Genomic DNA, 13,275 nt, shown 5'->3' with positions numbered 1-13,275 from the left:
ATTTTTACATTCATGTGGGTCAGTTGGTGTTGATTGAGGCTGTTCTTCCTTGCAAATCTCTTACCACACAACGCGCACTCAAAGTTTTTAACCCCCGTGTGCGTCACCTCGTGCTCGGACAAGCGGCTCTTATAAGAAAACAGTTTACCACAATGCCGACACTCAAACCCAACACGTTCCTCCTCCCCTTTATCCATTATGGGTGTTGGTACAGACATTCCACTGATAAAACTTTACCTTCTCACTATACTATATCCATTGAACTCCTAACTTGGCCCCAAATCATCATCTCTTGTCTTGAATGCTCAGGTTTAATAATAGTCTGGCATTAGAATATGATCCCAGATACAAAGAAATGCTATGGAGAGGATGCGGAACTGAAGTACTGTCTTATTCTGCTATCAGGCTTTGTGAAATCAGCTGCAGAAGGGTGAAAATCTGGCCCAAGGTAGGGTAAAAAGAATCTAGTTACCATAATATTTAGGCCAAAGACAAGTTCTACCACAGTACTGGGGCATTCAAACATAGCACAATTTTCCCTCACTTTAACCACTAAAGGTACCGAGACATCCATTTAACTAAATTTTACCTTCTCTCTTTTATCATACTATTTAAGATAAGTTCCACAATAGACTGCTGTAATATTGACACTCATACTTGACACAATCTTCCTTTTGTTTTATCCATTATGCACACTGGTCCAGCCATTTTACATATACATTTGCCTTCGTACCATGTTGCCATGCTACTTTTGGCAGAAATTCCTCAACGCTTTAAACACAACATCGGCACTTCAGATGTTCTTCCTTCACTTTATCCATCATGAGTATTGTTTTGGCAATTTCACTTCTTTTTTTAACATACCATAACATACCATATAAGAGTGAACTTCCACAATGGTTTACACAATATAAGCACCTAGAATTAACACATTCTTCCTTCACTCTATCCAATATAGGTACTGTTCAAGCAATTTCATTTATTAATTTTACCATCAACCCATACTAAAATACAGTACAATATAAAAGATGAAAATTTCACAAGTGTGTGGGTGTGGACACGTATTATCACAACAAAAAAAATTACTGACACTTCCCTTCTCACTGCACAACAGTAGTGTGAAGCACATACCAATAGCATGAGAAAGACGGTTACACTCTGATACTCAGGGAAGAAAGAGAAATACAGAAGGCATGGTACATGCTGTCAGGGAGTTATTGCTGAACATTTTGCTTGTCATGGTACAACAATGCTGTCTTCCTATATATGAAATTTGTACAAGCTGGCTGCTATAGTACCATCCAAACAGACACAGGTGGTCAGCAGTTTGAGTACCTCTTGTATTTTGGGCTTCAGTTCTGCACCTGAAAAGACAACTCCCATTAAAACGCAGATCCTTGGATTCTCACATTGCATACCATACCACTTGTAATATAACCAGACAGCACTTTCGTTAGCTACACCAGCTATAGTAATTCAGTTTAACCTCACTACAACAGACCCCAGTATGGAAGATAACAGAGTTAACAGACACTACAGAGGACACAAAACAGTCCTTTGGCTATACTGAATAACATTCGTTAAATGGGGCATATCATAATAACCGTTCTGGACACCACTGAACCCACCAGACAGTTTTTTGGTTATAGCGTACAATATCCGTTACAGAGGATGCTTCATGCGGCCCTTACAGACCACGCCCAGCACACGTGGTGACTCAGAATGCAGTTACCAAGGTTGGCGGTGGTTTTTCCCACCCAGTTGGACTTGGTTGGAGATCTGCAGGTGGGAATAGGCGACGACCTTAGCTATTTAGAGTCTGTTTCCGGTAGGCCGGGGTGAGACTGGAGTGTGTGGACCTTGTATCACGCGTAGTCAGCCTCAGTCTTGCTGCCATTTCGTTGTGTTCAGACAACCATGTGTGTGTCTCACGTCTCTCAACTGTGCCAAGCATTTTCCCAGTGTGATTGTGAAAAATGGCTTCTAGTAAGGAATCTCCCAGCATCTTCTCCTTTGAAAAGGCAAAGAGGAGAATAATTACTATTGTGGAGAAGATGGAGGTGACTGAGGCCCATGAGAAAGGTAAGAGCAGAGGCAACCTCATGTACACCCTCTAAAAAAATTTTCGGCACCCCCTGCTCTGATACCTTTCGCAACGATCACTGTTACAGACGGCGAGAATACGTGGTGTGGTTGATACCCCTGTACCTCTCTCACTCTGCCACTGGATTTCATCATTAGCGGACGAAGTAACACACACCAGCAACACAGGGCCAGGGATACCAAGCACACACCGAAATTCAGGAGATGATTCAGAATGCTTCGTGTGGTGTATCATAATGTATCGTGTCGTAAGGGTGCCGAAACTTTTTTTATAGCCTGTACAAGTATGGCCTTAAGAGGTTGACTCTTCACAACATCCTGAAGGCTAAAGATAAAACGAAAAGGGCAATGAAGAAAATGGAAAGTGGGAGGAAGGGGAAGGATGTATTCAGGACCAGGAAGCTGCTCAACGTGAAGCTTGACGAATCTGTTTGTAAGTAGTACATGCAGGAGTGGGCTGAGTTTGTCCCTTCACATGGCCTGGACATCCAACAAGCAGCACAGGGGCTTGCTATACACCTTGGAATTGAAGATTTCAAGCTAGTATAGTGAAGGCTGGCTGTGACTGTTCTACCAGCATCTTCGGAAGCTGATGGAGTAGGAGGGCCTGCATGAGTTTCAAATCTACAATGCAGATGAGACTGGGCTCTTCTAATGTGCTCTTCCTCACAACACCCAGGCTTTCAAAGATATTGGCAGCACTCCAGGGTATAAAACAATGAAGGAGAGTACCTCTATTCTGGCATGTACCAATGCTGATGGCTCTCATTGCCTACAGCCTGTCATAGTAGAAAAGCAGCCTAGGTCACTTAAGGACATAATGATCAAGCTTTCTGTGGAGTACTGTTATAATGGGTCTGCCTGGTTTACCCAGGATATCATTACAGACTGGTTTCACTACAGCTTTGACCCTTCTGTGGGGCAGCACTAAAAAGGTATGGCATCAATCCTGATGATAATTATGAAGGCAGTGCTGCTGTTGGACAATACACCAACCCATCCTTCTCTGCTAAACTCTGCAGCAAGGATGGATGAATCAGGGCCTTGTTCCTACCAACTAACACCAGCCTGTGAACCAGAGAGTTATAGACTGTGCCAAGAAGCACTACAGAAATATCTACCTGCAACAGTGCTTTATTGTGACAGGATGGGATGGACCAGGATGCCTATGAGGACACCACAGGCAAGAAAATCCTGCACAATTTCAAGAAATACGCCACAGGACTCACCAGCTGGGCAGAGGTAAGGAGGAAAATGCCACTTACCATACTCAAGAAAGGGTGGGGCACTCCTCAGAAGCTCCAAGACTTCAGCACCACAGCATGATTTTGAGGGGTTAAAGCCACCAAGGATGACAGAAATGTTGGGAACAGCAGGGCAGGGGAACCTTGCTGAGGAGCTGCAAGAGTGTCTGGCTGTGGATGCTGGTGTGGCTGGATACCATCACCAGGTGGAAGAGGAGACTGTGGCATAACTCCAAGACAAGACATCAGCAAAGGAGGAAGACAGAGAGGAGGAGGAGGAGGCACCTGAACTGTCTCTGGCCACAGGCACTATTGCTGCAGACACAATCCTGACTATAGTAGGCAACATTGGAGGACCTTTGGCTCAACATTGTGAGGTCATGCAGCTCATTAGGCTGGAGTTAATACAGTGGCAGCAGTGAAGGAAGGTCCAGTCTAGGATCTCCCAGTTTTTCAAGCCTGTGCCCCCTCCTGTTGCCAAGAAACTCCACACAGTCAGAGACTTCCACTCTGTCTGTAACATCAGCATCCTCACCCAGCCTTCACATAGCCTCATGATCCAAAAGTAAAGCCTCCAGGACCCCAACCTCCAGAACTTCAGGACTATCTATACCAAGTACAATACCAGAGCCACCAGAAACCAAAGTGACAATGAGTTACAGTTAACTCAGTGTACAGCATTGAAGAGGAGTGGCAGTGTAAGCAGTGTACATCAATCTATACAGGTACAGTGTACAATACATGCTTCATACCCATTTTGCTCCAACTTGGCCTGAAGTTTTCCTCTCCCCATTGTGATGTTCAGTTGTAACTGAGCTGTAATAATAGACTATAGTACTATAATACTGTTCTAGTCATGAAGAAGTGCAACGACAAGAATTTACAATAAGCTGCAAAAGGTTTTGGCATAGAAGTGGTCTTGGCACTGAAGTGTTCTTGGTGTAGAAGTGGTCTTGGCACTGAAGTGGTTGTGGTGCTGAAGTGGTCTTTGCACTGAAGTGGTTCTGGCATAGAAATGGTCTTGGCACTGAAGTGGTTTTGGTGTTGAAGTGGTCTTGGCACTGAAGTGGTAGTGGTGCTGAAATGGTCTTGGCACTGAAGTGGTTTTGGTGTTGAAGTGGTTTTGGCATTCAAGTGGCACAGTAATGAAGTGACTTGACAGTGAAGTGGCTTTTCGATGAAATAGCTTGACTGGTCAGTTGGGTGAAAGGCTTGACCCAAGAAGGAAGGAAGGGTTGACATCAGTGGGAGGTCTTTAAACCATTCCTGCCATAGAACTAAATGTCTAACCTGATTGAAGCAGAGGGAAAATAATGGCAGGAAGAAACATGGAAATGTCAAGAGAGGTACGACAAGAGAAGAAGACAGTAAGGAGAGAAAGACTGGAGATGAAAAGGCCCCTTTTGATTGCCTTTTACGACAAGCAGGGATACTGGGAAAGTATTCTTTCCCACCCTTTCCAAGGAGTAGGGAGGGAGAGAAAAGCTCAGAGGGTTACGTAAAAGTTTAATTTGTATCTCCCAACTTGGATATGCATATAGGGTAATAATACAGTAAATTTTATAATGTCAATGAAGCACCAGTAAATATTAGGCCTACTCTGTGTCTCTACAATCCATGCTCTGAGAACCATTGCTCTGGACTCTAGGATATTTGCTTTATCAATATGTTTCATATAGTAAGTACTGCTTCCCTGGCCTCTTTCATCAACCAAAGTTTACACTTATATATTTGTATGACCTCCAACTGCAAAATAAGGAGAAAATAAATAGAGTAATACCCTTTAATTTGAACTAATTAAGACCTCAGGCCTGTGTGACTCATCTGTGACCATTCCATCCCTAAAGAGAATTAAAAGATTTTTGCTATTAAAAATCATTTTTTAAAAGTACTTAAATCCCTCTTAGGTGGCAATTTTGGAAAAAAAAAAAAAAATCTACTTTTCACTACAAAATGGTTACATACTGTGGGAAAAAAAAAAAAAAAAAAAATTGTCTGGGTTTAAGGAATGTCCTACTGCAGTGTATCTTACTGTAATGACATCCTGAAGGCTGGAATGTCATTTGTTATAACAGTCAATCAGGTACAGCAACAGGAACCCAGGTAAGGATCAAGTTGCAGGTATATCTTTAGACAACATAGAGTGTTTTTTAGGGACTTTTCAAACTTTTTTTTTTTTTTTCTACCGCCCTTTTATAAAAGGGGTCGGATACAGCCTGAGTCAACTCCACTACTGGTACTGAAGATATTACTTGAATAAACCCATGGGAATACATCTGAGTAAAGGGGTTAAAAAAGCATTAGGTATAACCCAGTCTCACATTCTAGTTTTATTCAACAAAGAACATGACCATCTGTAACAAGAGAAAACTACCATAACACATAAGTCCATCAACTACAAGCTTATGTAGTATCCGTATTTCCTACAGAACACATCAATTCCAGCTAAATAAAATAAATAACCACACTGTAAAAACAAAATACATTAAGCATTATTTTTAACCCTTCCAATCCAATGACACATTAATTACACAAGGCACCATTTGCTAAGCTGGGCGGTTGCCATAAAACCAAATGATGCCTCGTGGTTGGGGTTTATTGCTTGCACAATGCCACTCAGGGACAAGTGAGGCTGGCCACCTTTGTCTAAAATGTAAGGACTGAGTAGCCTAGCCCCGAGTCCCTACATTCCTATTTAAATGGGGCACTGTGGGATTGGAAGGATAGGATCACGATGATGGTGATGATGACAGTGGTGACTGTCACTACCTTTGGACAAGCTTACTCAGCCTGAACAAACTTTTTAACTGGAAGGGATAGATACTGACTTCACTAACCCTTCAATATGAGGTCTTCCTTGTGCTGCATGTTACCTAACTCCACTACAAGCAACTACTTCAATTTGATATATTTTTTATTTAATTATTTCTATCTTTAGACAATTTCATTTGAATTATGGAGAGAAATTAGACTGTGAGGGGGTTAATGCAGACTGAACTTAACCCCTCCAGTTTGAACAGTCTCAGCTGAAGAGTTGAGAGGTAGGATGGGACTGGAGTGTATTGGTGTTGTGATGAGGAGAGGTAGATTGAGGTGGTTTGGACATGTGGAGAGGATGGGGGATGATAATTGGGTGAGGAAGGTGAGAAGTGTTAATATTGGGGGTGGGGTTATGAGGGGCAGACCGAGAAAGACATGGGACGAGGTCATTAAGTGTGACCTTAGGGTTAAGGGACTGAACAGGGAGGCTGCAATGGATCGTGCAGCGTGGAGAGCCGCCATTAGGTGACCAAGGCCGACACATGCAAGCATGTTGGAGCCTTTAAAAACGAAAACATGAGGAGGGAGGGAGAGACTGAGGATGAGGTGGAGGGATGACACTGAGAGGTATATGAGGGAGGGGGGAGTGAGTTCGGGGGAGGGCAGTCAAATGGTGGGTGACACGGCGACTTGGAGGCATTTTGTTTGCGGCCACCCTTTGCAGGATTAGGGCGTCGAGCTATAGATAGACAGACAGACAGATCATCAGATTGAGTGGTTAAGCATACATGACCAGCCTACTTCCCTCAGTGGTATTACATGACCAAAATCCTCCACCCAAAGAAAATCCATCCATCCATCATCCAATCCTACGTTGCCCCAAGAGGAGCGTAGGAGCCTGGGGTTAGGCAAGTTGGTCCTGACATTTAAGATGAGAGTGAACCCAAATAAAAAAATAAATAAATAACAGACCATACACCTCTGCCTCCAGCTACCTCTTGGGGATCAAACCTATGCAGTTCTGTCAATCCATCTGGGAAGTTATAATAAGGGTAAAATAAAAAATAAAAATTGACCATATGTCTCTGGAAATATAACTCAAATGAAAAATAGCTGTCACTCCATCTGGGAAACTATAGCTCAAAATAAAAATGAACAACAAAAATACAATATGTCTGAAATATTAAAACTCAAAAGAAAAATTAAAAACAAAAACAGACCATATGGCTATTTTGCTGCGGACTTCTGTGCTGCCTTGATCCTCTCCTGTGCCTCCTCTAAGTGGTTCAAAGCGTCGGACTTCTTGCAGCGGAAGAAGATGTTGCTGTTGGGTTGCTGCAGGTACAATTGCTGCATGGACAGGGAGGAAAAGTTGTCACTGTTTTTATCCAAGCATTAGGAGGTCAAGGATTCCATGCCAGATGCTGTACTCCTTGGTGAATGGGTTTCATTTACATGGAAAGACAGACATTTAGGTGACTGACTGATCAATTACCTTTAAAAGATCATGACAGCGTAAAAACAGAGGTAAAGTAACTGCTGCCATACACCAAGAGAAATGGCAGAACATGGAAAAACGCATATATGAAAAAATAAACGAGGAAAATAGTCATCTAACATTAAAATCCATGCAAAAATGTCAAAAACAGTGAGAGAGAAATGAGAAAGTGAAGGAACAGTTTGGTGCTGATGTGGATGTGGTGGGAAGCATTACAAGTTTTGGCTATGTGGAGAGAATGGAGAGAGACTGACTTGGAGAATGTACAGTATGTGAGTGAGATGGGGGGAAGGGAGAAAGGGGGAAAGGAGGAGATCCAGGATGAGATGGTGGGGATGAGGTGCTGAGGTATATGAGTGAAGGGTGTGTAAATTTGAGAAAGAGCTGTCTGATGGCAAAGGACAGAAAGAAATGAAGCAACTCATCTGTGGCCACCTCCTCAAGGATTAAAGCATCTGGCAATAAACAGATAGACAGATCAATATAAAGAGCAAAAAAGCTAATACAAGATCAACACTGTACAATATTATCAGACAAAATGAGCTGCACAGTTGGTTCTACGTGTCACAGTCCTCTGCTGAGTAATATTCCTACATAAAAAAGTCTTGGTATGTTCCCCTCATAAATGGCTCTCTCCAGCAAGTTGCATCTGACAGGAAAGTGATGGACATTAGTGTGTAGCATGTGCAGTGGCACAACGTAAACTTGTTTCCCTGGTTGTACATGCATATACAGCACTGCTCTACTATCCTCTTTTTATCTAACTTGGCCAAAAGGTACCACCTCTCCAGTTTCAGTGCAAAGCTGTAACAAGAGATTCACAGTGATGCCAGTCATGAAGAGGTGCTGTGAGAAGGATGTAAAGCTGGTGCATTGTCTTATTCTGGCACTGAGCTATGTGAAGTAAGCTACAAAAGGACAAAAATCTCGGCCAAGTGCCAAGTTAAGGTGAGATGATATAGTAGTGACTGATACCAGGTATGATGTCAGCATTAACCTAGTCAATAGAAAGATGCTTTTTAAAATGTTTTTCTTGCTATGGTCTGAAAAAGACCTGGGATAAGGTCACTGAGCATGATCACAGGGACAAGGGACTGAATAGGGAGGCTGCTAAAGATCTAGTAGCATGGATAGCCGCCATTAGGTGACCAAGGCTGACGCATGCAAGCATATTGGAGCCTTCAAAAATGAAACAAACGAAATGAAACGGTCATATTATTTTAATCAGCTTAGAAGACACCCTCTACAATATTTTTCTATGGCCATAATATTTTAATCAGCTTAAAACAGACCCTGTAAAAGTTTTTTTTTTTTTTTTTTAATGGTCATATTATTTTAATCAGCATAGAAGAGACCCTGTAAAATGTTTTTCTTTCTATGATCATACTTTTATAATCAGCTTATAAGAGACCCTGATTAGCAATGGGGTTGGAAACGCTCTCCAATAACTGCTTCAGCATCAATGCAACTACAGTAGACCCTCATTTTGTATAAAGAACCCTGGTATACCAGATATCAGATTAAGACAACATGAAGCCCACCGAACTTCTGTCAGCTATAACAAAACAATGTCTGTTAAATCAGGTGCAGTGGGTCACAATACATGTGCTTCCCACCCTTTTTACTCCAACCTGGCCTGAAATTGCCCTCTCCCCATCATGACTGCTAAATTGTAATAACAGACTATAGTAATACTGTACTAGTCATGAAGAAGTGTTATGACATGGATGTGAAATAAGCTGCAAAAGGACAAAATTATGGGCCAAGTTAGTGTTAAATGGGTATACTGTATATAGATTCAATTTTTAGCAGGCTACTAGAATATGGTACTGTCCTCATCTATTTTCAAACACGTGATTGAAATTCCACCTCTTGGGGAAGATCCACAGATATAACGGGCTATCGACTTTAATGGACCTGGCTTTCCCCAAGTTAGTCTGTTACAGCAAGGGTCTGCTGTATATTATTTTAAAGCTGCTACTGCCCAACAATTTTATTCAGCTTATTGGAGGCCTCTTGTAGTGGGGTCATCAAACAGAATGTAGGAATGGGAGTAAAAAGCTGCACTGGGCTTAGGATATGATCAGCTGTCTGAATTAAAATTATTTTGATTCCAGGCTGGGAGAGTGAAATCGTATGCCTGTAATACCCACTATCCATTCTGAATACATGCTGGGGCTGTCTCATTTGGGACTGGTCAAGTAATATTGGCAGGTTGTATGTATGACATGTCAGTGGACAGTGGGTCTTGTGGATAAATCAGTCAAGTCTGTTTTAGCACTGATTATATAACCTTTTCTTGTGGCATAACAGTAGTTGCTTATCCTTCGTGAAGTTACTAAGTTTGGCAAAATTCCTCCATCCCATTCCTGTTTTTTGCTGTGTGTGTGTGTGTGTGTGTGTGTGTGTGTGTGTGTGTGTGTGTGTGTGTGTGTGTGTGTGTGTGTGTGTGTGTGTGTGTGTGTGTGTGTGTGTGTGTGTGTGTGTGTGTGTGTGTGTGTGTGTGTGTGCGGTCCAATTTCATCAAGGGTACTAATACTAATTTTGCTGACTGTGCAGTATTGTGTCTAATACACTATATTCTTTTCACTTTAACCTGGCCTAAAAAAATGCTATCTCTATCTTGAGTGCCCAGTTGTATTAAGCTGCAGACCTCATATGGGGCACAATGAAGGTCTGCAAGGGTCATGCTGCAAGCCTCACATGAGGTACAATTTACACTGGTTATATAACACTGACTCAGGGGAGGTACCATAAGCAAAAGAGCAATAATTGGGGCCAAGTTACGTGACAGGACAATAGATTGCTGCTATTCTTCTGAAACCTGTTTGACTTTGTGACAATACTCACCCGATCTTTCTTCAGTGACTTGAGTTCGTAGTCCAAGACTCTCATTTCTTTTTCCTGTTAAAATAAATAATTTAAGTTCACACCAAAATATAATGCAAATTCTACAGCAAACCCAAACTGACCCAATGCACTGGCTTATCAATATATTTATTTCTATATCTAAAAACAATATTCTATGTACATATTGAAGTGTTTGGATGAGGAAATTTACCTTCTGCAATAGAGTAGTAAATAATTGGAGATGCAGTGATGAACACAACAGCAGAATTGACTTAAAAAAGAAACTGGATGGAACTTGGACATCTCAGAAACAGAAGTTTGAGTACCGTACTGTGAATTAATTGTGCACGAACACCTCAGTCACAATGACCACACGACAGGATCCAGTATGAGTGATCTAGAGCTGGAGTCACAGGCTCATTAGCCTCTTCCAGGATTCTTCTGTGAGTTTTTTTAAATGAATAGCATTTAAAATGCAGTCTTTGTGTACAATCCCCAACAGCACTAAAGACACATGGACACCATTTTGTGGTGGGTCGAAGACAGATGGACGCCATTTTTAGCATGAAATTACTCATCAATTATGATTTATACTGTATATCAAAACCTAACTTACAGGTAAATTTTCATAACAAGCCAACCTAACCTATTTTATGCTAACCTAACCAAACTTATCCTCACCCAACCAAACCATTAACCAATACCTTGTAGTACTTTCACTGTTTAATGATGGATTCTTTTCACACTCGAAAATGCATGTCTGTACACCTTTATACAAAGTCACTGAATCAATCCAAAAGTAGGTTAAAAAAAAGAAAAATGGGAGGCAAATGTACGCTTTAAGCCGCAGAAAGACCTCACCAATACAGTTCATATTCCTCCAGTTTGTTTTCTGTAATTTTCTATTTTCAGGGTGGTGAGATGATGGCATCTGGCAATAGAACGATAGACAGAATAAATTACTTTTACTGACTGAAAAATTTCCCCCATAATAATCACGTTCCTTAAGCCATACCTACGACTGTTTCTGGTGTAATGGAGAGAAGCATCTTACTCAAATGCACTCAAAGGTGGATTTTGTTCCCCATTTCCCAACAGGAGGTTGGGTTAGGTTAGGTTAAATTATTAGGTACAGTAAAGCTGAGTTAAGTTAGGGTTAGTTAACCTCTATGGTCACGACAGTCCCTTCCACCATTACATGTAAGAATCAAAAGTAGTTGTCACGGCAGAACATAGTTTAAAACAATGGGGAAACATTCAACAAGGAACGTTATTCACCACCCCAGAAATAATCAGAAAAATATAACAAACTATCAGAAGGAAAAACTGATTTGGTAAGGTGCTTCTACTGCTTAAAGTAAAGCATATGTTTACCAGAACTGTTTCCTTGAAGTTTACCCACTTTTAATGTCTCACCAATGTTACCACTGAAAGCAAAGACAAATACTGGAAATAATCATAAAAGAAATGAAAGATACCATATGACCTCCAAGATCGGCCTTGTCCTCCAAGCTTGAGAACAGAAAAACCAAACTAAATGATATCTACCAGTAGAGGGCATGGATCTCAAATAAAATAAAAAAAGTAATGGAAGCAATTTTGGCAGACAAAAATTTTAAACCAAATGCAGGGAAATATACAGAGTGACAGTTACATGCAAAAAGGTCAGTGTAATAATCACATAATTAGGGTGTAGGTATTGCTTAAAATAATTCCAAACATTTATCCAAGAAAAGGTAACATGCGATGACCAGACTGAAAGGCGAAAAGACTGCCCTCAATATTCGACAGCTAATTTTACAGCAACTTTGGCTAGATAATACTGCGTTTACCTCAGTACTCAATCCCTCAAGGTAGTCATCCATTGTCACAAAATGCAGCTACACAAACACTTTTTGGTGTAGTCCTCCTCTTTAAGACAACGTTTTGTGGCCTAGAAATGCTGGTCTGTTTACGTTCCCTGACAATTCCCCGTCAAGGACGATTCCCCATTACTGGACAATTCCCCTCCATAAAACATCTGTCTGTCTTAAGCCAAACGCTATAATCCCTTAAGGGGTGGCCGTTTGCCTTTGAGATAGTTGTTTCACGGGGAGGGGCACTATACCTCTGCCAACCCACTTGTACACTAATGGGTGGGTCATACGGTTACCACCCACGGGAGAAACCATTAGGCTTGTCACTCAGTGTAAAGCCACTTGAAAAGGAAAGAAGAGTAATAAAAGGTTGTAAGAAAGATGGGAAAAATAGGAAGAGAGGAGATCAGACAAAAAGAGTAGCTAGAGGAACTGGGCAATATTTAATCCCATTATTATATGGGGCGAGGGTACGTTATGATTTCAATACATTTTGTCGTAGATAAATAAGTTTTGATGTGATATTCGTACTGTTTGACGAAATAATTTAATAAATACCACAACTTGGACAGAGAAATGAAAATATTAGTCAGCAGGACTCGCACGGCCGCACCGCACGTAAGACGCCATTATGCTGGTCTCCACAGAATGCGTAGTGGCTCGTAGAAGGACAGAGAAAATCACAAATATTCGCAATGGTAAGTGTGTGTTAGATATTTTGTTTTTATGTGGAAATTTGTGGTGGGATGAGGGTCATGTGGAGTTGAAAGGAAGACTGGAGACTGGGGAAATGAGAGGGAAAGAAAAGGTTGGTTAGGATGGTGATGCTGGTATGGAGAATGGCGAGGCAAACGTTTTGATTCTAGTATATTTTTATGATTTTTGTCGTCATGTATATCTAGTTCAGAAATGTAATACAGGGTAATTTGCCAAAGACCTCTTCACTGCCAGTAGGAATGTCTTA

The 13,275-nt window shown here is 41.3% G+C and overlaps 1 protein-coding gene across 2 annotated transcripts; it reads right to left on the bottom strand.

Moving 5' to 3' along the window:
- Window positions 1-1,337: 1,337 nt before the first annotated feature.
- Window positions 1,338-12,541, bottom strand: LOC145400641 (ASNSD1 upstream open reading frame protein-like). Of its 2 annotated transcripts, XM_080273076.1 has the most exons (4): window positions 12,288-12,541; window positions 10,456-10,509; window positions 7,328-7,457; window positions 1,338-1,364 (listed from the first exon to the last, which is right to left on the bottom strand). In XM_080273076.1, the coding sequence occupies exons 1-3, from the start codon at window positions 12,318-12,320 to the stop codon at window positions 7,335-7,337; spliced, it is 210 nt and encodes a 69-aa protein (XP_080129202.1). In that variant the 5' UTR covers window positions 12,321-12,541; the 3' UTR covers window positions 1,338-1,364; window positions 7,328-7,334. The 2 variants fall into 2 exon arrangements, with proteins under 2 accessions (XP_080129202.1, XP_080129201.1); XM_080273075.1 differs by lacking the exon at window positions 1,338-1,364 and having other exon boundaries at window positions 5,619-7,457.
- Between the last annotated feature and the right edge of the window lie 734 nt (window positions 12,542-13,275).

The sequence above is a fragment of the Coenobita brevimanus genome, chromosome 53 (assembly GCF_032717465.1).
Source record: "Coenobita brevimanus isolate Jiangsu-jjx chromosome 53, ASM3271746v2, whole genome shotgun sequence".
NCBI classification, from domain to species: Eukaryota; Metazoa; Arthropoda; class Malacostraca; order Decapoda; family Coenobitidae; genus Coenobita; species Coenobita brevimanus.
The sequence above is the reverse complement of the archived record's forward strand: the minus strand, read 5'-3'. Positions and strand labels throughout refer to the sequence as shown.